Below are 25,955 nucleotides of genomic sequence, written 5' to 3'. Positions count from 1 at the left end.
GTATTCCTTGGTCACCTAATGAGATTAGCCAGAGTTTATGATATTTAATTCTCTCTTTAAGATTATTCTCATTTACTTTATAAACTGTCAAGAAAAGTAACTTTCTACTTTATTTAATTTTTAAAAAAACCAATGCTGAACTCTCTCTCTTTATTTTCCTTTGTAGGTTTCAAGGCAACAGATGAATTGTGAAAGAGACCAACTAAGGGTAGGTACATCAGCTTGAAAAGCACCCCTTTCTCTCATTTCTGTATAATAAGCCAAATGTTTTTCATGTTCACAGGAGACATGAGTTCTGAATACGGGGCTGCAACTTTTGTCTTTTAGAGATGAAAATATTTATCCCATCTAATTTACTATTGATTGGTTTGGCAAAAACAGTATGTCTTCTTTTGAAGTGCCATTATAGTAGATATGGATTTTTTGATTTAGATTCAGCAATAAATACTTCTCTTATGGAATTTGTTGGATGTCACTGTATTCTTTTTATGTACAATATGAAGTCTAAGTAATAACAAAGGTCAGAAGAATGTCCAGCCGTTTTCTTAACGTGAACATCAGATTGTTTGCTGAGTGGCTAAAATATCCTTTTATCGCTATCTGTACTAGGCATTCAGCTAATATGCCAAGGACATTTTCTCAAAGGATTCAGTATTTTGAAGGCCTCTTTAAGTTAGTGGCAGTTGTGATTGTGGAGGAAGGAGATGGAGCTTTTAAATTTGGTCTTTGGTTTTGTTATTTTGAAGTCTGTTGCCCAATTCAGTTGGATGTAAAGGGTTCTCCATTTCATGTGAGCAATCGAGTACCCTTTTTTGGTTTGACAAATTTGTTGACCACAGACCTCAGTTATATATGATCAATAGAATGATTCCACTTAACTGTGCCATAACCTGCTATAAGTCACATATTCATAACATTTCAGAAAAAAGAAGTTTCTTGCTCCATACAAAACTATTACACTCAGCTTCTTTGTGAAAATACCTAACATACTAAACTTAACTTACAAACATGTATGCAAGTCTTCCAATACATATTGATTATATGAACTTCGTAGTGACTCTGGCCAGAGCATTCACCTCTCTGGTGTGGTGGGAGTTTGAGAGACAGGGATAAGACTTCTAATTGGGAATTCCCTCTACCTATGAAATCTATTTCTCAAGATGCTTGCTACCACTACGAAATGATATGTTATCCCTTGACTCTTTTGTTTTTTCAGAGTACTATTCAGAGTACTCATATGATTGAGCCAAGGTAAGTTAGTTCTTTTCCCCTCTGAACAAATCATGGGCTTATTTAAATTACATTATCACTCTTCACACCAGGCTTTATTAATATGTGATCAAAAACCAAAACAGCCATCCCAAATTGAAGTCATTGCATAAATACTAGGAATTAAGACCATGTCCTTCCTTATCCACATCCTTTCCATTAACCTCTCACATCCACCCACTGCTAAGTAGCTGTGTGTGTTTACATTAGTTGTGACTAGAGTATGAAAGAGCCTTCAAAACGCTTTAAGCTTTTCCAGGACTCCCTTATTGCTTCTCCCTGCTGTCTGAACCACTGGTCCTTCCTGGTAAATAATGCATTGCAGCTTCAGATTTTTGTTCCTGTTTGGATAGAATATGCTGGTCAGAACTGGGTCAGAGCTAGATAAGAAGTTATCTGTGCTTTTGTTTTAATGAGTCACTGATAATTCCACATAATTAAGATACTTTGAAATGTGTGGTCCAAATGAACACTATGCTCATCAAATGTAACATAAAATGAGTTAGCAATGTAAATGAATTCTGCTGTCTTTAAGGAGCTGCCAGTCCTTGTTGTAGAAGCTAGAAATTTGTTCTTTCCAAAAGACTGTGGCTTCAGTCTCCAGTACTTTCATCTATATCTTTGCCTCTTTTGTTGTTATCTGCATTATACTAAATTAATTGAGTGATACTATTAATTCAGTTATGCAGTCAGTCAACTCAACCTACATTTATTAAGCATTTAAATGCATAACACTTTGCTAAATTGGTGAAGATACAAAGATAAAACCAAAATTATTCCTGACCTCAAAGAGCTTGTATTTTACTAGAGATTTCAATGAGACAGATAGATCTGAACAGATATTTGGCAGAATAGAATAATTAATTTAATGAAAATCATTGTGCCAGTCAATCTATGTAGTTGGCTCAAAGGCTGATACTTTTTTATTCAAAATAAGATGTCTTAACTTTGAGATACAAAGCAGGAATATTGTGTCTAAAAACAAAGAGAAATATTATCTACATAAATGCCAATGTAAAACAATGCCTTTCCTCATTAAGAATTTTTCTGATATCATTTATTTTGCCAATTTTCTGATGGAAATCTTGATCTCAAATGATTGATATGTATTTCTCAATAGAATACGCTTTTTCTTATTTCTGTTTTAGAGAGGAATGAAGTGATTTGATTAGCAAAGATATTTTAAAATGTTTGTCTGCCACCTACAATTCTTTATCTATATGTGTGTGTGTGTATAACATATTAAATATAGCAGTCAAAATACATTTTCATAATTGCTATATAGGATGACTGAAGTATGGCAGTGTTGTCTGATTTATAATTTCTTGATTGGTACATTCTGTCCTACAATTAGAAACAAGAAATTAATATGAATAGTATTATAATGCATCCTTTTTACCTTATCTATCTATAAAGAGGAACATGCAGAAATAGACTATAGTACCTTCTGCTAAGATTGTAATTTCTCTGTATTCCCTTTGCTCCCTTCTTTGTTATCCCTAAACTATTGTAAAAGAAAACTTCCTGGTTCTTGATTTTATAGGAAATCACAAATGATGATTCTCCCTTAAGAATCTGCCAATAGAAAACAGTGATTCCTTATTGCCATGGAGAGTTGTGTGTGTGAAAGTATATATGTTTGGGGAGGGAAGAGAGAATTTGCAGAAGAAGGGCAGTCAGCTGTTAGAAGCATTGGTGTGAAAGGAAGACACTTCACAACTCTATTTTCAAAGCAGTAGGCCTGGTTTTGCTGGGGAGAAGGGAGTCAAAAGCTCATTGTGAAAGCTGCATATTAATTCTTGGCCCCAAGAGTTAAATAGTTTTGCCTGCCAAATGGTATTGAAGACAGTGAGCTAATTTGTGCCAAAGTGGTCTGGTAGAATTAATAATGCACTCCCTAAGGCAGACCACTTACAGGGTATCTCAGAACTGATATTCTGCAACCCAGATTTTTGAAATAAGTCTAATTGTCCAATATCTGCATGATTCTTCTACCCTTCCACTTCTTTGCTATGGTTAGAAATTGAGTAAAATTAAATCCCGCACACTTATGTACTTTTTTTTTTTTTTTTTGCATTGCTCTCAGCTTCGCATATGGGGAAGTTTCTGATATTCTTTTGAGACAAATGAGTGTTTTGTCCTGTGTTCTGGGTGGCTCATTTGGTTAGAGCACCCTGCTAATGAGGCCAAGTTGGTGGGTTTACTGCCCCCCTGGGGCTAATTAGAGACCCTGTTTCATGGTATGGATTGTATCCCCAATCCTGACTAGCCATCTGGAAAATGAAAGCCATGGGTTCTAAAGGGGAGCAGCAGGTCAGGGACTGTGGATGGGATGCTATACATCCATCCCTTCTACTGGAAAATACAAAACAAACAAGAAAATAGAAAGCCAAGCCGGCGACAATAAGACAAAACATGGGTTAGGATGATGAGACAGAAATAGGTTCAAAAGCCAGTTCAGATGGTTAACGGCTGGGTGCTATTCTGCTCAGGGAACAGCCCTAGAAAAGAGGCTAAGTTTTGCACAGCCCCAACTGTGAATGATCTGGTGAAGCGTATCTACAGTATCAATATTTAATTTGCCAGTTAGAAGCTAGTTTCTCATTTCTGCTAGATAGAAGAGTAATGTGAGTTACAAAATGCAAATTGCTAATGATAATATTCACTTACATAATGCCTTTCATCCAGGCATCAGATAATTAAGCCTTCCAACAGCCTTGGGAGGGAGATAAGAGAATGGAAGGCATTGGTTCCCTCTTTATTAAAATTCAGACCTGCCTTAGGGGAGTCACCACCCTTACTAGTTTAGGACCGCCTGCCTAGGCAATCCAGCAGTTTAGGAAAGAACCACAACTTTTTGAAATTATGTTGAAGTATTGTTTTTGGGTTTGAAGTTGGGGGTTTGTTTTTTTGTTTTGTTTTTAGTGTTTGGCTGTTTAATATTAGGGATTCAGGTGATTCCCAGTTTATAAATGTTTTATTGAAGATCTTACTCATGTAAGTAGCCTAGAACCTGTTCATCAGTCATTACTTGTTATCACCACATGACTAGCCTTTCTCATTTTCTATCCCAACTTTGTTCTGACAATATTCTTTTCATGACTTCTCCTGCATTTAAAAGTATTATAGCTTATTTATACATATCATTCATATTCCCATTGTAGTCCATTTAGCCCATTGGTTGATGGGTTGGTTGGTTGGTTAACAGTTATTTTTAATTCTCAAAAAAGACCAAAATAACATCATCATGTTAGTGTCAATTTTACAGTGTGTCTCACTGTGGCTGATCAGCCCAATATGAGTTTGGAATTCTCTATCACAGGTTGGGTATAAATAGTTCATATGAATATTTGGGGTGGATTCTCTAAATTTACACATTGTTCATTTCTTTTCAGGTACTTCAATTCTGCTTTGCTCATAGAGCTCAGCACCTTTTTTGATGAGAGCATGCCATTCTGGGTGATACTGTGCCAATGTCTCCATGTCATGAAATCAAATGACCCTAAGAGTGTCCTTATATCACTTCTATATGTGATGTATCATGTGATTGCTTGCCTTGTGCAAGTTCTCTGCAAAATAGTCTTTTAGACAAGAATATGTTTGGATTCAATTTAACCCACAGGGTCTCTCTCAAGTACAGTATTAGACCTAAGCGGTATTATCCAGGTAGTACCCACACTGATACATGAAGGGACATGGTCCCTCTGAGTACCCCCAAACTAGCTGTAAGTGCCTCAATCCCACTTAGCTCCTCATACATCTACCCAAATATTCCTTATAAGATTGAAGTCTGAAGACTGGAATTTTGGAGCAGCAGTAGACAATATTGTGTTCCTGAACTGCTACCTCCATTATTCTTTGCCTTGATGAATCATCACTTGGGAAGAACAAGTTTGACTTTTGTCAGTCTGCTAAGTCTATTTTCACTACTGCCTAGTCTAGCTATCATGAGTTTTTATCAAGACACTTAGCAATAGCATAATAATTAAAACCATTACTGATTTACCTCACATGGATTGAGAGCCTAGCTAGACAGTCACATTGGTGGAAAGATAGAAAAAAAAAAGCTACTTTCTTTCCTTAATATGCATGTATGTCAGAGCTTTGTTAGTACTGAAAGCCCACCAAATTTCTATGGGGAAATCCATCCAAAGTTCTAAGTTGGAACTCCAGAAATATAACCCTCTGGCCTCTATAGTAAAAAGTAGTGGAAGAAAGGACTTCTTTCTCATCTCACTTTTTACTCTTACCTTTGGTGATCTCATCAGTTTCTATGAGTTCAATTGCATTTCTTCAGAGGATTCCTACATTTGTGTTTGCAGCCCTAATCTGTCTCCTTATATAATCTCATATATATAAAATCATATACCTACCCTTGGGTATCACATGAGCATCTCAAACTCAGCATTGCTGAAACAGAACCAATTATGCTTGCTTCAGAACAGAACCTATTCAATCCCCTATACTTCATTTCTGTTGATCACATCACCAATTGTGGAGTCATCATTGACATTACTCTTTCCCTTAACCCCTTATCCAATTAATTTCAAAGTCATGTTAATCCTACTTCTACCACATCCCATTCACCCACCCTTTTCTTTTTAATCACATGTCTTCTACCCTACTCTAGCTCCTCAGTGCCTTTTGCCTAAACTATTGCAATATCCTCCAACTTCCTCATTGGTTTTCTTGTTCAAATTTTCTCCCTTCTCTAATCTATTCTCCATAAAACTAACACAGTGATACTCCTAAAACACAGTTTGGATCATGTTAACTTTCCCTCCTTCCTCAATCTAAAAAATCTTTAGAGGTTCATTATTGCCTTTAAAATAAAATACAAAATATTCATCCTGGCATTTATAATATTTTATATTCCAATTCTCCCTAGCTTTCCAGTCCTATTTCTTATTACTTCCCTGAACATATTCTTCATTCCTGTCAAAACTGGCTATTAGTTGTTCCTTATATAGATCATTTCATTTATTGCCTTTGTGTCTTAGTACAAGTACCCACCCCTCATGTCCAAATTTGAAATATACTTCCTTCACACTGTCCAGGTGCCATCTCCTATGGGCAGCTTTATTCTGACTCCCTCTTCCCAGTGCCCCAATATCTCTTTGTGTCTCTGAATCTGTCTCTGTCTCCATTTCTGTTTCTCTCTGTCTCTGTCCTCTGTCTCTCTCTCTCTCTGTGTGTTTGTATGTGTGTGTCTGTCTCCCTCCCTCTCTCTCCTTTTATGTAGGTATACCTATGTATATATTGTATCCTCCTAGAAGAATATAAGGTTTTTGAGGGCAAGGATTATCTCCACCCCCAATTCTTGTCAAATAGTAGGTCTTTAATAAGCATATATGTCACTGAATTAAATTTTCTAAAACCAATCTGAAAATAATTGTTCTTATAGCCATGGGATAACCTAGCAAATTAAAGACTTGATGGGGAAGAAAAGGAACAAGTAGAAGGATGAAGACTCAATATGAAGAGAGTTTCAGGAATCAATCTTTTTGTAAATATAAACTTCTAAGAAATTGCAGAATCTAAGATTTAGAGCTAAAAGGTACATTAGGTTCATGGAATCTAAAACCCACATTTTATACATAAAAATTCTAAGACTCAGAGCAGTTAATTTTCCTGCGCTAGGTCACATAGGGTTATTATCACAAATAGCAGAATTGAGACTTGCAATAATATATTTTCCAAGACTTCCATAAAATTATTGGATGATACAGTTATTGATCTAGAACTGGAAGAAATCCCAGGGACCATCAAGTCCAAGATTCTTCATTTTTTTGTTTTATGGATCCTTGTTGAAATCTAAGGAAGCTGGGGCAGTTAAGTTGTGCAGTGGATACAATACTGGCCTTGGAGTCAAAAGCATGTGAGTTCAAATCTAGCCTCAGATACTTACTAACTGTGAGACCCTAGACAAGTAACTTTACTCTGATTGCCTCTGAAAGAAAGAAACAAATAAAGGAAGGGAGGAAAGGAGGAAAGAAAGAAATCAGGAAGCTCAGGAACTGTGTCTCAGAATAAAAGCAATTTTCCCATTGCATCCCCACTAAACTAAAGGAGCCCATGGTGCACAAAATGTTTAATCTTGATCTAGACCAAGGGCACATATACTATATTGCCTGTTAGAATATTTATTGATGAATAAAATCCTTAGGTTATTATTATGTAGAATTCTCTTGCCTGACTAGGGGTTTGAGTTCCTTTACCTGAAAAAGTAGAATGGTTTAAAAAAAGAAAAAAATTATATAATTCTTCACCTTACCTTATGATGGGTCCTATCTCACTGACACCCCATTAATGCATCTTTAATATTACTAAATCTTTTAGTTTCTTCTTGGGAACCCATAATGGTTCATACTTTAGATGTCTTGGCCTAAATATTAACTCTCAATTTTCTTTTTTAAAAAAAGCCAGCCCTTTATCCTAGTCCTCTTCCCTTTTCCAGGGCAAATCAGCCTCTTAACTTATTTTTATCACTGAATCAAGCAGCTTCGAGTGAAACAGCTAATAACGCTGGCATTTCAATTTGTCAGAGATGTTTCTCATTTCTGTGACTGATGTCTCAGTGAGGACTCATCTCCCCGTTCTACTCTTCTAAGAGACACAAATGTCATTCCAAAAAAATATTTGAAAGGGGGGAACGAAGGGAACAAATGAACAGCCAGGCCTGTGGTTCCTAATCTTAGGGAGGCCTTCAGTAGGAATGAGTGATGAGAAGGAAACCATTTCCTGATAATTTGAACAAACTGTTCTCCCTCCTAACAAAAAAAAAAAAAAAAAAAAAAAAAAAAAAAAAAAAGGAAGGAAGGAAGGAAGGAAGGAAGAAAGGAAGGAAGGAAGGAAGAAAGGTAAAGTAGGTAGGTAGGTATATAGATAGGTAAGAAAGTAGGTAGGTACATAGGTAGGTAAGTAGGTATACAGACAAGGAGAGACCAACCAAGTAATGACATTAACCAGGAAGGCAATCCCTCTACCACTATACATTTCCATTTAGCCTAGTCAATCAGTCATTCAGTCAACAAACACTCATTAGCTGCTTACTTTATCCCAGTAGCCCTATCCTAAGTCCTGGAATTATGAAGAAAGAAAGGAAGAAAAAAGGTTACTCTCTTCAAGAAACTTAGATGCTAAGGGAAGAGACAACATAAAAATAAAGAGAACTTTAGGTCTCATAGACTGAACTTAGAAAATGTTAAGGTTCATAGTTCAGGTTAAAAAAAAGCAGAAAAGTCAACTCCTTATAAATGGAACAAGCTAAAAGCATCAACATCTTAAACCTTTGTCCTTAACATCCTGAAGACATATAAGGATTCATGGAATAATTATGCATTATTAACATGAGGGAAGGATATAGACTTGCCCCTTCTGATCTTTCTTATCCCCCCTCTTGCTCCCTCCACCATATACACACATACCATACCCTTCTCCTCCTAAGTTTATGATTTCATTTATGCCTCTCTATTGTTAACACTGTCTAGCTGGCCTTCTCAAGCTCTTTATTGGTAATAAGATTTCCAAGGGAAAAACAGATGGAAAGAACAAAAAAGAACTTCTTTAAGTATTTTTATAATCTTTCCATAATCTGGAGTCCCTCTGAGGTGAAGTGTTTGCTTCAAAGTAATTGTTGTCCTTTCTTTTTCACATAGATCAGGATTTTTACATTCCAGACAGATTCCTGCTTTAAAAAAAGGGGAATCATTTCCATGATCTCCCTCTCTTCCAAACTACACAAAATGACTCATCTTTAGCCATTCAATTTAGCACTTTGTTGTTGTTCAGTCATTTATCAGTTGTGTCTGACTCTTCATGATCCTAGTGGGGATTTTCTTGGCAAAGATATTGAAGTGGTTTGTCATTTCCTTTTCCAGATTATTTGACAGATGAGGAAACTGAGGCAGAGAAGATTAAATGATTTGCCCAGGATCACACATCTAGTAAATGTCTGAGGTCATATTTTAACTCAGGAAAATGAGATTTCCTGATTTCACATTCAGCATTCGATCCAATGTACTACCTAATTTCTGCATCTTTCAGAGAGTTTTACATAGTATTGCTTTGTCTCCTTCACTAGAATGTAAGTTTCTGAGGGCAGGCATGATGTTTTTAATTCTTTGACATATCCACAGGTCCAAATACAATACTGGATCTAGACTAGAGATGCAGAAGAGTCTTGATTGATAGATTGGGTGATTGGTTGGTTAATAGCTATGACCTAAAAGAAGGCAAAGGAGAAGATTTTAGGAAATTTCATTGTTTCTTCCCTTTTCTTGGCCTATCAAGGTTTTAATCCTTAATACTCTCTAATATGAGAAGATGTAGTATAAAGTATGCAGAAAACATTCTTAAAAGAAAATTTTAAATTTCTGGAAAAGGATAGTAATAACCAAAAAAAAATATGTTCAGAGAAAAGTTGTAGGAATCTTAGAATTTTTTTTCATGTTTCAATCACCAATTACTTCAGAATTATATACTTATTTCATCTGTGTGTACGTGTGTGTGTCTTCATAATATGAAGGCAGCACTAGCCTGTTCATTCCCTGAAAAAAAGTTTCTGATCTAGCTATATTGTCTCTTTTTTCCACTCTATATTCATTTCTTCCTTCCAAATCTGCTTCAAAAATCATCACTTTCCTTGGTTAATTACACCAGTCTATTTCATACTTGGTTCAAATGGTAGTTGCTTAATTTTTATAAAATTGTCATGTTGATATGTGTATGTATATACATACATACATACATACATATATATATATATATATATATATATATATATATATATATATATATATATATATATATATATATGTCATCCCTTGTGGAAGTGAGGGGCAGTATTTGTTTTGCCTCTTTGGTTAAACTTTTTAGATCAGGAAACCAAAAGAACAATAAAAAGAAACCAAATCCTAAGAAGTTTAGTCCAAGAGAACTTAATAAAATAAACTTTCTTTTATTCAAGAATTGACAGTGGGTGCCAAACATTGCATATGCTATCAAATTCAATCACTTGTTCCATTTGTTTTACTTAACCTGTGTTATAAAGGGATTTGTGGAAGCAACACATGTGAGTGGCTAACTGGAAATAACTGTTATATAAAGGATTAAATTATCTAAATTTAATAAATATATAATATGTAAACATAGATGCAAATAATGTATAAACTTATATAAATTTAAGAATTGCACACTAAACAAGAAAAGGCATTTTTTCTCATTCATTTGCAAAGGTAAGGTATCCAATGATATTGAACTTTGAAAGTAGAGTTTTTCAATATATTGATCAGTTTTACTGAATTTTTTTTTTTCATCTTCTTTAAAAAAATATTTGTTTTAAAAGGATTTCTAGAATGGGGAGAAAGAGACAATTCTAGGTAAAGCAAAAACAAATGATTTTGATTAAAAAATCTATTTAAAAAAAGATTGTAAGCTCACCAAGGGCAAGAAGGAAGATGATCTTTGTTTCTAGTTTCTTAAATTTTTTACTACAGCACTTAGTCGAGGCCTCTACATTCCAGGAACAATGGCTTATAAATTCGAATAGGTTATTTTCCTTCAGGTTATGTATTTCTTGAAAAATAAGAAATATTTGATACTGCCTAGATGACCCTAACTAGGCCTAATTGCCATTCCAATTCTCCACCTCTGGGATGAGCCAGAATACCCAGAAACATTATAATTTCTGCCTCATGGTGGGGACTCTGTATGCGATTATCCTGTTGAACTATTTGCAGAAAGGAATAGTGAGTAAAGTTTCTTATAGTAGTCTAGTTTTATCCTTCCAAGTAGTGAGTGTGATGTTAGCCAGACAACCTCTCCTTTGACAGTTTGTTTTTTGAGCAGATACTAGTCAAATTAAGTCTGATCTGTGGGTTACATTTTTCAGTTGTCACCACATTACACCACACCACGCAGTAATACAACAGAGTTTTTGAAAGCAGGGCCTGTTTTTGTTTGTTTGTTTGTTTTTGGTAGGTTGGTTTGTTTTTTGTAGCGGTAGAGAAATTAATCTTATATCCTTACCATCTAGCATCTAGGTATGGTCTTAACCATAGTAGGTAATAAGTTAAATTATTCACAGTGCTGGAATGGCCATTTTCCAAAGATAGAACACAAATCTAGTGCTTAGTTTAAGCAGGTCAGATATTGTACTTTCCTTTGAAAAGACTACCAGAACCACTCACCTTTTTTTTTTCTTTTCTTCCCATTGTTAGACCCATTGTCAGATTCCCACCAATGATTTTTCTTGTATTGAGTCTACCTTATTTAAGTCTATTTTCAGTTTCTCTTCCCATAATTCCCAACAATGTCCCTTTTGAAGCTCTGATGAGGTTGGTGAGAGGCAAGAGTTATATACTGTCCAGTTTCCTCTGTTATCAATGCCAGACTTAGGTTATCTCTTTTTAATTTCCTGCTTATGTGATGGGACCATAGATTTAGAACTAGAAAAAAGTATCTTAGAGAGCATATAATCAAACCCTGGCACTTTATAGATGAGAAGTTAAGTAACTTGTGGAAGGCCATACAGGTGGTAATAGCAGAACCAAGATTTGAACCAGCTCTTCTATCCACTGTGCTACAATAACTGAATCTGAATGCTTCAGTTATTTTTATTTATGTGTTTGTTTTTACAGTCATTCATTCATATCAAAATGGAAGTTATAGTCATGAAAGAAAGTCATGAAAGTCAAGAATTGAGCCAGTTAGGTGGAAAATTGGAAAGAATTTCAGAGCAGAAGTCATTAAAGCCTTATTTCAAATCCTTTTTTTATTAGTCACTATGGCCTGGGCAAGTCACTTAAATTCTCTCAGCACTCAGTTTCCTCAGCTTACCTATCTCACAGGGTTGTTGTAAAGTTCTAATGAAATAAGATATATAAAGTGCTTTGAAAACCTTAAAACACTATAAAATTACTCTTTATAATTATATTACTATTATCATTGAGAACTATTTAAGTACTCCTATTTATAAGGTCTCCTTCAGTTAACCTCAATGTATTGAGACCTAAAAAAGTAGATCTTACTTTCTTGAAGTCATTTCTTATGAAGAGTAAACTGACTCCAAAGTCAGTCTCCATTTGCATGATATCTCTTTGGGCCCTGCTCCTATTTTTCTTTCATCATACTTTAGTGATTTTTGATTTTTCTAGAGGGGACTTTTAGGTTATTAGATAGTTTGGGAACCTTGGAAGCCTGAGTTCTCTTATATTTGGCACCTGCATGGAACAGTGACTAGGAACAGTAACAGGAATTTGTAGTTGATAGAATACTCTATTTACAACTGAGCTTATCTACTTATCTGCTGGAAGAAAGAAGAAATTTTATATATTCTCTTGAGTACATTTTAATCACAATTTCCTTTTAAGAATTCATGGAGGCCTTCTTAGAGGAAGAAGAAATGAATGGATGCATGCTTGCAAAAAGATCATATGTATCTCTGTGTGTGTATATGCACATGTGTACAGGTGTTATGTTGACAGCTATTAGGTACTAGAGCTAACAATGCATGTTTCAAGTCATTTGGTCATATTTACATCACTGTAGTAGTAATTAAAGATCTTGTAGTGTGGATTGCATAGACAGGCTAACATTTTTTTAGCCAAAGGCATATTTTTACATCTCTTGAAACAAAAGAGCCAGACATCCTCCAGAATGACTGAAGATATTATCAAAACAGTTTTGATCAACTTGGCTTTACTCATTTGCTGCTAAATGTCTTAACATACTCTTGTCTCCTTTTCCCTGTAATAGCTTTGGAGACTCGGCTTAAATCACATACTGTCCCAAATAGCTAATCGCATGATCCCTGAAAGTCACATGTTCTGAAATCATCCCGATCTGCGGACGTGTGATTTATTTTATTTTTCCCCTTCAGCTATTCAGGTGGTGTAGGTTGTGAAATTGGAACCTAACTATACATTCCAAAACTGATTAAGGTAGACAAAACCAGAGCTGACAAGGCTGTGGCTGTGGTATTCATGGACCAGTGAACAGGAGTCAGCTTCGAATGCTGAAAAACCTTTGTGCATGCAAATTCTCCCAGAGTAGCATTTTGTCAGGTTTCCTCTGGCTACGTTCGCCATTAAGGAAAACCAACTCCTAATAACCAGTGTAGCCATTCGTGAGAAAATCTTTTCCTCAAGCATGAAAAATGCAGGTCCCATCTAGTTTAACCCATCACATGTCCTAGACATGCTGAGTTACAAGGGAGATCCTTTCTCTGTCTGCCTTACCAGACTGCCATCCCTTGGATCAGGTCATCAGCAATGCAAAGTGATAAATGACCTCTGAGACAACTATTTTAAGCAGTTACCCTCCCGGTCAATACCAGTCAGATGTACATTTCTTAAGAAATAATAAAACTGTAGTTCTTCTATTGGCCTTCAAAAAAAGGTGGGGCAGCCCTGAAGTCAGGAGGATCTGAGTTCAAATCTGACCTCAGACATTTAACACTTCCTAGCTGTGTGACCCTGGGCAATCCTATACTAGACATATACACACATACATACATATACACACACATATATGTGTACATATACATATGTATATGTATATATACATACATACATATATGTATATATATATGCAACTTTATGCTCTCTTCAACCTAAAACAAAAGGATGTAGAAAGCATAGCATTGAAATTTCTCCATTTCAGTGTCTTGCCAAAAAAAAAAAAAAATGGAGTCAATAAGAATGAATCACAACTGAAATGAGTGAACAACAAAATTAGGTTTACCAAAGCACTTTACATACTTTCTGTTATTTGATACCTAACTACATCTTGAGGAATAGGTGTTAGAGATATAGGTATTATCCATATTTTTCAGATGAGAAAATTGAGGCTTAGAAAACTTAGTTAAGGGGCAGAAGTGAGATTTAGATCCTGGTGACCTCTATTTCCAACTCTAGTTACCTTTTTATTTCATCATCTTATCCAGGGATCCTCAAACTTTTTAAATAGGGGGCCAGTTCACTGTCCCTCAGACTGTTGGAGGCCTGGACTATAGTAAAAACAAAACCTTTGTTTTGTGGGCCTTTAAGTAAAGAAACTTCATAGCCCTGGATGAGGGGGTTAAACGTCCTCAGCTGCTACATCTGGCCCGCCGGCCATAGTTTGAGGACCCCTGATTTTATCTGATGAAGAACCAAGGAGAATCTAAAACTGATCATATATAGGAAATGGGAGTAGGAGAAGTATAAGAAATTATAAGCATGGGTGATAGGACAATGGCAGATGACTTTGCTAGAAGTATGGAAATCAAGGAGAAGGAGCTGAGGCCAAAAGAATTCCATTTTAGGCACATTACACTCTATCATTTATCATATATATACAATTTTAGAACAGTTACTTTATTCCTCTGAGCTTCAATTTCCTCCATAATATTAAAGGGTTGGACAAGAAAATTTGTGTGGTATTTTCAAAAATACCCTCAAATTTTTAATCATTAAAATTTTAAAATAAAAAAAATAATAATTGTGCATTTGAGGGAAAAAATGTACCATAGAAAGTTTCTGGGACATCTTATACCATGGTAGTAATGGTAATCATTCCATTTTATATATCAGGATCAATATTCCTTTTTTTATTTTCCATCTTGGACCCTGCATATTTTTATTACACAACTTCTTGTAATTGATTATACATCTGCATTCATCTCTTGAGACTAGAGAGACTTTGTTAGCCTCTATCTTAATTAAATATTTTTTCTCCATTGTATTTCTGGATTAACTAGCTACAGTGCAGTTCAGTGACAATGTGGGTGTTGAGGTTCACAGTCACTGGTCTCTAATCTTAAACTTTGTTAAAGCACAATAATTTTATACCATCACTCCAATGAAATCAACATAGTACAATGAAGAGAATGCTCGATTTAGAATCATAGAATCTGGGTTCAGATATAGCTTTACTTTATTGGATCTAAATTTCCTCTTTTGTAAAAATAAGAAAATTGGAATAAATGATATTTAACATTTCTCTTGGCTATAAATTTGTGGCTCCTATGACCAGCAGCTAGCTTTTCATCACTCAGAACTCTACATGTCCAGAAAGATGAACCTCTGGTATCATAATCTTCAAAGAAACCTGCGAGATCTATATATGGTTTTAGCCTTGAATGAAATCTTGCTCTTCATAGGTTCTCATTTGTTATAGGATGCCATAACACTTTCACATGTCCAAGAATGGTGAACCACTTTGTATAAAATGACTCTAGTTCAGGTAGTCTGTGAACTTACATCTTTACATTCTGGAGTACTTATTATAAATATAGTTCATCAAAATTTTTAGGTACTGTCTATGTCTAGAGAACAAAAGAACAATTCCATCTCCCTCTATGATGTGGTTTTGGATGGTGAATGTGTTTTAATGATAAGAAAAAATTAGTATTACTTATTAATATTAGTTTTAAATCATTCTTCCATCCAAGAAATATGTAACTCCTCCTATGTTCAAAACTCTGTGGATACAAAGCAGATTATGACAGTCACTATAAGGGTAAGAATAATAATATTAACTGATATTTATATAGAATAGTAAGAAAGGAACATCCAATATGGGAAGGAAGCAATATGAGCAAAACACTAAGAAGAAAAATTAAACTTAGTACATAAAGTCTAAAGGACTGATGTATCTATGAATAACCAAATCATTTGTAAAGTTATAAATGCAGAATTAGAGGGAGCCACTGTAGTGAAATGTTGGTATTAGTAACCTTTCATCATATTACTGATGATTATCAAGTTTGCCACTGAGCTCTACAGTGAGATTTCGGTATCATATCCATGTCTTCTGTTATAATTGGTTGTCTATTAGAAGTATCTTACCATATTTGTGCTTTTAAAATTGTATCTATCATGTTGATGAAAATGGAATTTTCTGAGGTTGCACAAGTATTAGTGATATTAAACTTGCCCTGTTAGCAGCTTGAACTGAAACTTAAATGAGATTTTAATATAAACAAAATGCACTTTTGAAATGTGCTTCCAGCTACAACCAATTTCTCCCAGCCCATTAGCCACTTTGCCTCCCTTTTAAGAAACTTGAGAAATTATTCTTTCATGGGGGAGAGGAAGTATTTGCTCAACTTATTGAATTAAATATTTAGAAAGTTAACTTTGCAATATAATAGCAAGTCCAATTGGTGGAAAATCAGTGAAGTTCACTGTTAGATTGCCTAAAATTTTATATTGTCAACCTTTGAGATATGTGTGTGAATATATGTATATGTATGTATAATGAATGTTATTTATATATACATATATATATTTCCTGATAAATTCTCCCAATATTATAATAAAGAAAAATAGAACAAAACTGATCGACAAAGTAACTATATCTAAATGTATTCACAATAAATGACATGTCCTGTCTCTCTACAGAAGAGAAATACAGTATGATGTATTATTAACGATCCCTCTCTCCCTCTCCACTCTAGACCAAAAAATGTCTTCCAAGTTAATTTTAGGTTAACTGATTTTTGTGTATTTTTATTTTCATTCACATGTCATTTTTAGATTTTGAATCATTTCTCCTTCCCTCTTCACAACCCCAACTGCCTATACTATCTTTCTACTCATTTATCAGAGTAACTACTGATTATAGTCCTCAGATTCAACAATGGTGCAACCCTATTATTTATGTGAAATCAACCAAAACAAGTCTCTTTTGTAACCTCTTTCCCAGCTCAATCCTTGTAACTGTCCCTCCAATAAACATTGGTATGAAGGACCTGTATGGTCCTCCAACCATTCATATTCAGCATATTCACATTCCCAAATTAAACACATTACCAGCCCAACCTTTCTATTTGATATAACCAACATCTTCCTAGTCATGCAGACTCAAAACCTCCATTATCTTTAGGCTTCTCTCCTCTTTGACATCCACATCTTATCAATTGCCAGGTCTTGTCAATTCTATTTACTCATTGCCTCTAGAATTTCTTCCTTCCTCCCCCCTTTTTGTTCCTCACATTATCTAACCCTCATCATCTACTTATTTCATAGTTTTATCATTGAAACAATAGATAAATCAAATGACCTTGCCTAACAGAAACAAACACAAAATAAAGCTGGGGCAATTTCTTTTTCTTTCTTTCTTTTTTTTTCTTAGTAGTGTTAAGAACATTTTGAAGCTTAAAACAGGAACAAAGGGTTAAAGAATGAGATGAGGGAGGGGAAGTTGTATGAACTTGCTTCTGTCCCTGCCACTTTTCCTGAAGCTGCTTTTTCCAAGGTCATCCAACCATTGACCTGATAACTCTTTCATTATCCTTCTCGAACTCTCTGCAGTATATGACCTAGTTTACCACTTCAATCTTATTTTTACTTTGATCAGCTGACTGACTAGTCAGAAGAGAAGACAATTAGAGCTAGAGACCATGTTCTTTGATTTACTTTAGACTTAGATCATGCTTTTGTCTATGAGATCACTGTTTTTACAAAGAAGGATTTTTTAACTTGGAATGCTAACTTAGTGACAAGAAGGGCACCTTCTCATGTTCTATCTAAACTGATTTACTCATTTTCGGGCTAATTGCATGTTTATTAGTCAAAAACCCAGCTAAGCAAATTTTCTACCAAATGTTCACTTTGAATACCTTTTTTTTTTCTTTAAGGTTCATAAGTGCTGATTTACCCTTTAAACCTTCTTCCTCACCCAAAAACATACATGACCTTTGTTATGTGTAATGAAAAAATACTGAACTAGAAGGCAGAATACCCTGGTTCCCTCCCCACTGCCTTGCTCCTTAGCTATAAAGTGAGAGTTCTTTTAATCACATCACTCCCCTACTTAAAAACTGTCAGTGGCTCCCTATTATTTCTAAAGCAGAATCAGAACTTGTTACTTAGGAATTAAGGTTCTCCAGAATCTGACTCCAGTTGCTTTTTGCCAGCCTTATTTCATGCTAGTCCTCTAGTAAACATTCTTGAACATTTCCCTGTCCTTTCAAAACCCATATGGATACGCAGGCCATTTCTTTGCTTAAATAGTTTCTCATTCACCTTGGCTTGTTGATAGTGGGAAAATCGAAAGTTGTTTCATTGTTTTATAACTATTTCTTAATGTTTACAAGGTAAAGAATAATGGCATACTGTAGGTTTCTGATGCATTTGGTCCTTTAGTCATTGCTACCTATATTCACTCTCAAAGTGAGATCCTTTAGTTCTTCTAGTTACTCAAGACTAGAAATTTTGGAGTAATTTCTTTGATGCTTCTTAAAATCTGTATCTTTATGTCCAAGTTGTCATTTTTTCTCATAAAATAAATTTTGAATTAGCCTTTTTCCATTTCTACTAACTCCACTAAACGATAATATACTCTCTTAGGATCTTGGATCATAGATTATCATGTGTTTAGAGGTGGAAGGGACCTTAGAGGTCATCTAATCTGACCTTTCCCCCTTTTCTGAGAATGGGAAAACAGAAGAAGAATGGGAAACATAGTAATTAAATCACTTGGTAGACACTAAGTTACAACTGAGATTTGAATTCAACTTCTGTGATTACAAATTCAATGTCTTTTCCACAATGAAAGGTTTTCTTACCTCAAAGACTTTATCCTCTTTCCACATACTCTGTGATTTAGTGATATTTTGCTGTTCTTGACTCCAAGCAGTTTCTCAGGCTATTCTCATGCCTAGAATATTCTCCCTCATCATCTCCACCATGTGGCTTATCTGGCTTCCTTCACATTTTAGCCCAAAGTCCCACATTTGTGCGTGAAGTCTTTCTCGGTCCTTCTTAGTCTGTGTGCCTTCACTTTGAGATTATTCTCAATTTATCCTGTATATATCTTATTTATACACAGTTGTTTGCATCCTTTCTCCTCCATCGGATTGTGAGTCCCTTGAGGACTAGGATTGTTTTTTGCCTTTTTTGTAATCCCAATACTTAGCAGAGTACTTGGCATAAGAACAGGTGTTTAAAAATATTAGTGAACTAAATGATCATAATTATGTACAATAATTTGGCATTTTAGAACTGAAAGGGGGCATTAAATAATAAGTTCTATATCTACATTTTAGTCTCATTATCTAGTCTGGCTCACTCATCTGTACAAAAGGAAACTGGTAGGTGAGCTTTTTGTTTAACTTTACTGTAAGGTATGGCTGTTTCTAAACTATACAACTGAATATTTACTTTATTTTCCTTTATAGCTCTTAAATGTTATCTTTCCATACTTTATTTACTTTTAAGTTTGATTTTTTTTAAATGCACATTGCTTTATGAATCATGTTGGGAGAGAAAAATCAGAGCAAAAAGAAAAAACTATGGGAGAGATTAAAAAAAACAGAAAAAAAGAAGTGAACATAGCATGTGTTAACTTACATTCAATCTCCATAGTTCTTTTTCTATATGCAGATGGTATTTTCTGTCTAACCTCTATTGGGATTATTTTGGGTCACTGAACCACTGAGAAGAACCAAGTCTTTCATAGTTGATTATTGCACATTCTTGTCATTGTGTGTACAATGTATTCCTGGTTCTACTTGTTTCACTCAGCATCAATTTGTGTAAACCTTTCTAACATCAGCTTGTTCATCATTTTTATAGAACAATAATATTCTATTACCTTCATACACAACACCTTCTTCAGCCATTCCTCAATTGATGGGCATTCACTCATTATCCAATTCTTTGCTACCACAAAAAGAGCTGCTACAAACAGTTTTGCACATATGAGTCCCTTTCCCTCCCTTATGATTTCCTTGGGATACAGACCCAGTAATGGCACCGCTGGGCCAAAGGGTATACATGGTTTTATAATCCTTTGGGCATAGTTCCAAATTGCTTTGAAGAATGGTTGGATCGTTTCACAACTCCACCAACAATGTATCAGTGTCCCAGTTTTCCCACATCCTCTCCAACATTTATCATTATCTTTCCTGTCATCTTAGCCAATCTGAGAAGTGTATCAATTCCATATTAAAAAATATAATAAAGCAAGCTCCTTTATAGCACAGATTGTTTTATTTGCCTGTATATCTATTTGTAATACTTAGCATAAATAACATAGTTAAGTGCTCAATAATTTTTTTCATGTGTTCATTCTTAATTTTCCCATGGATGTCCTCAAGGTTGTATCTTTGGTTCTCATCTCTTCTCATTTTATCTTTCTCTGCCTTGGTAATCTTATAGCTATTATTACCTCTAAATAGATGATCCCTAAATTTGTATTTCCATCCCTAATCTCTTCTAAAAGATTAAGTTTTCTATTACCAACAGCTAAATATAGCTACCTGGCACCTGAAAATCACCTTACCTAAAATTGAACTCATTTTCCTCCAAAAAACCTGCCCTTCCTTCTAACTTCTGCTTTTTAAAAGGTGATACCGCTGTCCTTCCTGTCACCTACCTCAAAGTCATTGGTCATCATATTTGATGCCTCTCTCCTACATTTAATTAGTTGTTAAGTCTTGTCACTTCTACCTAGGAAATACTTTTCCTTAAATTTCCCTATCTTTAATTTTCTTCCCATGACTACAACACTCTAATTGAAGCCTTCATATTTTTTCAATTGGGCTAATATAAAACCCTAGAGCTGGCCCCAGAAGAAAACTCAGAAGTTATCAATTGCCCTCCTTCCCTCATCATTTTATAGAGGAGGAAATTTCAGTTTGGAAAGGTTAAATGATTTGTTGAAGGCTATATATATAGTAAGTGTCAGAGGAAGGGAGGGCCATCTCCAGTCATTCTGATCTATATCTGGCTACTAGATCCAGAAGGCTCTGGAGAAGAAAGTAAGGTTGGTGACTTTAAACACACACACACACACACACACACACACACACACACACACACACACTATCCACTTGTATATCTCATGGCATCACCTCCCTGATGTCATGATCATCATCCAGAATGAAGGGCCAACAACAACCTCTATGGATAGGAGCTGCCCCACTAAGACCCAACCTACCTTCCTTCCTTCCTTCCTTCCTTCCTTCCTTCCTTCCTTCCTTCCTTCCTTCCTTCCTCCCTCCCTCCCTCCCTCCTTCCCTTCCTTCCTCCCTTCCTCCCTTCCTTCCTCCCTTCCTCCCTTCCTTTCTCCCTTCCTTCCTTTCTTCCTTCCTTCCTCCCTTCCTTCCTTTCTTCCTTCCTTCCTTTCTCTCCTCCCTTCCTTCCTCCCTCCCTCTCTTCCTTCCTTCCTCTCTTCCTCCCTTCCTTCCTTCCTTCCTTCCTTCCTTCCTTCCTTCCTTCCTTCCTTCCTTCCTTCCTTCCTTCCTTCCTTCCTTCCTTCCTTCCTTCTTTCCTTCCTTCCTTCCTTATTTTCTGAACCCACATGATCAATCCTTGATTACTTCAGAATAAATATAAATAGCAATTGTTGTGGTCTTCCCATCCCACATTTATTCCTTTATCCATTTGTTTTTGTTTTTGTTGTTGTTGTTGTTGTTGTTGTTGTTGTTGTTGTTGTTCTGTTCTGTTTTGTTTTGTTTTGTTTTGTTTTTGGACTAAATAAAGAAATCCATTCTAGTCTCAATCACTAAATGGGCTGTTGCCTCTGTATTACTGAGACCTGTTGAAGACATTAGCATAAAAAGGCCAAGATCTGTACTCAGGTCCATTATCAATCTTCCTGATGTATATCTGGTCACCAGACCCAGATAGTTCTGGAGGAGAAAATGCTTACCCCACCCTCATTAAAATCCAATAAACTCTTCAAAAAGAAGGATAAACAATCACAAGTCATAGGCAGGATTCAAACTCAGAGACTCTGAAAACAGAGTTGGTGCAGTTTCTACCATTTTATGCAATTACAGTAACCTCAAAATTAGTCTTTCAGATATCAGATTATACAGGAAAAGTAATGTTTTTAATTCACTGCTTTGGTCTTGTCACTTCTGTACTTAAACATATTGATCCCCTTCCCACTGTCTGCTGAAATATAAATACTGATCCTGGCATTCAAGGTCTTCCACAATATGGCTCCAACCTACTCCCCAGGCTTATCTTATGTTCTTTTAACTTGTACAGTGTTCCAGCCAAATTGAAGTATTTTCTATTCATAGAAGAAGATAAGAAAAATAAAGGTATAGTACTATTTGCATTATCCTTGAGGAACAAGGTTAAATACTTCTACAAGTTTTTATGATCTCTTTCCACTTCCCTCTCTATTCTTTTTTTCTTTTATCTCCTGTGCATTTTTTTAGTTAATATATGTAAAAAGCCTAAAAAATAGGCTTTGTGTTTATTTCAGAGAACTAAAAAAGATAGGGGAGATGCTGGAAACATATTCTATTCTGCAGAAAGAAGAGAGGCTCTAAAAGAAGGTACCTAAAAGGTACCTTCTTTTAGAATCAGTGAAATTATAAATACCAGACAGGTAGTAATGGACTGTTGGGAGGAAGAAAATATAATATAAGGAGTAGAATTAGAACTGAGAAGTGTTTTCAGAGAGTTAGAATCAATATATCTTCTCATTTGCACATTACTACATCTATTCCACCTGCCTCCTGGCTTTCTAATATGTGTGTGTATGTATATATTTATGCATATATATATATACATATATATACACACGTGCATATATTATATTATATACATTTATCTATATATGCATATTGTATTAATTTGTGTATGTATACATATGATTTAATCTCATCCAGAATGACAATTCTTAGAATCACAAATTATAACTTTTGGGAGGGATTACAAATATCATATTCATTATATATCTAGACAGGAATCCTTTATAAAATACCTTCAATATCTGATCTTTGATTAAAATGCTCAAGTGGAACCCATTATTTCTCAATACAGAATATTTACAATAAAAACATACATACAATTTACTGGAATTTCTTTTCATCAAGCAGGAATTCATCTCTTTATAACTTCTACCCAATATGTGGCATGTTTGCTATGACCTGGCCACAATAAATCTATTCCCTCTTCTAGTATTTGAGTATTTGAAGAGAGATTTCTTGTCCTTTCTTTGTCTTCACTTTTCCAGACTGACTAGTATAGTTCCTTCATCTTATTCTCAAAGCTAGGTTCTCTAGTTTCACATCCTAGTTGTCCCCTTCTGGACATACTTCATCTAGCTTGTTTTTGTTTGAAATGACCCCAGTATTCCAGCTGTGTCCTAGCCAAGGGTGAAAATATTGTGGGATTATTAGCTTTCTCACTTTGAACATTATCCTCTCTTAATGTGACCTAGGTTTAGCTTTTCCAGCTACTGGGTCAGAATGTTGACTTTTCCTTGAGCTTGCACTGTACTAAAATCCAGAAATGTTTTTCATGGTAGCCCTCATCTAACAATGCTTCTCCCATCTTATATTCGGGGAGTTGGTTTTTTAATCCAATTTTGGAACTTTATATTTCTATATATTAAATTTCAAATTATTGCATTCATTCCATAGTTCTGGCTTGTCAATATCTCTTTGGATCTGAACTCTGTCATCCATTATATGAGTTTGCCCAGTTCCTTTTTAAAAAATTTAATCTTCAATACCAGTATCAGGACTCTTTTTTATTCCTTGATGCTGTCATTTCTCTTTAGAGAGGGAATTTTTCAGAACATGTAGGAGTCATAAGTAAAATTCAACCCTTTGAATGATTGTCATGCATATATACATATGGTGATTGTTTTTCTCCAAATTCCCCTCTATATTTCTGTAACTTTCCTCTCTTTTAAACCAGAGCAGTGACTGACCAATCTATATGAAAAGTCTTGATAAAATGGCTGTCATTACATACCCATGAAAGAGAATGTTCTGTTTGTATTGTATAAATTTAACAGAGCCTTCTGTCCCTGGGAAGTATGTATGTTTTTCTTCCTTGCTTGTTATAAGGTTTGAAAATCCTTAATCCACTACTTACTTAAACTCTTTGAGATCTTTCTGAAGGCTTTAGGAAAGTTTTACCTTTTTTGGTTCCCTCTTATCCTTCATTTTATCATCCTAGGGTATACTTTGAACTATATTTTATTCCATTTCATACAGTAAATTTGCTACTGTATGGTAAATTTGATCAATATTTTTTCCATTCCTTCATTAATGAATATATGCTGTTTACATATAGAAACATGATGCTAGTGACCAGTCATCAGTGGTATATGAACTCTGATTTGGTTTTCCATTATCAGGTCTCGGTTTGTGTAGATTGATTCACACTCTCCTTCCCAAATTTCTAGGAAAGTGGGCATGCATTTATCAAGCCGGGAAAGTTTAGGAATATCAAATATGACCATGATGAAAGTTTCCATAAGGATAAGCTCATGATTCTGGACTCATTAGCATGGCTAATTTAATCATTAATTTTCTAAGTAATCAGATAATCAAACCATGAACCAACGACAGCGTATTTGTTTACAGAATCAGAGATGTCTGTCTCTTTGCTTTGTCTGTCTCTCTTGGGATCTGATATAGGTCTTTGCCTTTCCTGTGTAGCAGGAAAAGAGTTCCCATTGAGTAGGATTGAGTAGGAACCTCTGAAACAACCTCTGCTATTTAGGGCACTATTGGAAAAATGTATAGTCTGGAGTCCAAAGGGAAAAAAAGGAATCTAGTCTTTCCTAATATGTACTACTTCAATTGTAGGCCACTGCATTGATTGCCAATAGTTATAACCAAAAACAAGCTATTTCATTGATCATTTTTCTTCAGATCTGATCTGTTGAATAATTATTGATTATTTTTCTGATACAGTCATTTAGGAATATCCCCCTCCACCCACTTATGTCTCCACATGAACATAACAAAGAAAAATAATTAAAATTAACTGACAAAGCAACATCAGAAAATGGATACAGCTTTCTGAAACCACAAGGTTTTATCTACAAGGAAAGGAAAGAGGTGAACTGCAACATCTTTTCCCTGAGTTAGTATTACAGTTCTATAGTAGTCAGTTTCATTTTAGTGAAGATTTTTAAATTTTATTTTATTGTAGTCATGCTCTATGTTGTTTTTCTGTTTCTGGTGACTTCATTTTGCATCAGATTACACAAGTCTTCTGTGTGTTTTTTTTTTTTTAATCCCTGAATTCTCCTATTTTTTTTTTTCATTTCTTCCAACACAATAATATTCAATTACATCCACTTGCCAAAATTTGATCAGCCACTACCCAAACAAATCAAGCCATTTTACTCAGTATTTCAGAATATTATATTGTCCTAGTGTACATAGGACTACTTATAGGCTCTTTGGGGGCATTATAATATAATACTCTAGTCTCCTCAGAGAACTGAGATGCCCAGAGCTAAGACAGAGAGCTAAGTGTTGTACTGATTAAACTGCTGGGCCTGAAATTAGGAAGACCTAATTTAAAATCACCCTCAGACACTTGGCTAAGTCACATAACCTCTGCCTCAGTTTCTTTAATTATAAAATGGGGATAATAATCAGAACACTTCCCAAGATTGTTTTAAGTACCTAATTAGATGATACTTATAAAGCACTTAGTACAGTATCTAGAGCATTCTAGGTGCTATAAAAATGTTAGTGTAATTATTATTATTGTTGTTATTGCTACTGTTTTAGAATGAGATGTTTTATAACAAAGAATGTTACATTGAGATTTCAGAGAAATTATAAAATACTCAAATGACAATTATAGTAACACTACCTTGCATTTATATAATCCTCTGTGGTTGGCAAAATACTTTGATCAAAACAGCCCTAAGAAGTAGCAAGCATTATAATCGCCATTTTACAGCTCACACTAGATTCTGAG

At 35.0% G+C, this 25,955-nt stretch overlaps 1 protein-coding gene across 27 annotated transcripts in view; it reads left to right on the top strand.

The window, feature by feature from the left end:
* RBFOX1 (RNA binding fox-1 homolog 1) overlaps positions 1-25,955 on the top strand; it is a 1,699,751-nt gene that overhangs the window by 1,046,453 nt on the left and 627,343 nt on the right. For all 27 annotated transcript variants that reach the window (XM_051964083.1, XM_051964074.1, XM_051964056.1 and 24 more), the window contains one exon: positions 167-208. In XM_051964083.1, coding sequence (XP_051820043.1) covers positions 167-208 — 42 coding nt within the window. The remainder of the gene's footprint in view (positions 1-166; positions 209-25,955) is intronic.

This window comes from Antechinus flavipes, chromosome 1 (assembly GCF_016432865.1).
Source record: "Antechinus flavipes isolate AdamAnt ecotype Samford, QLD, Australia chromosome 1, AdamAnt_v2, whole genome shotgun sequence".
Lineage (NCBI taxonomy): Eukaryota > Metazoa > Chordata > Mammalia > Dasyuromorphia > Dasyuridae > Antechinus > Antechinus flavipes.
The sequence above is the reverse complement of the archived record's forward strand: the minus strand, read 5'-3'. Positions and strand labels throughout refer to the sequence as shown.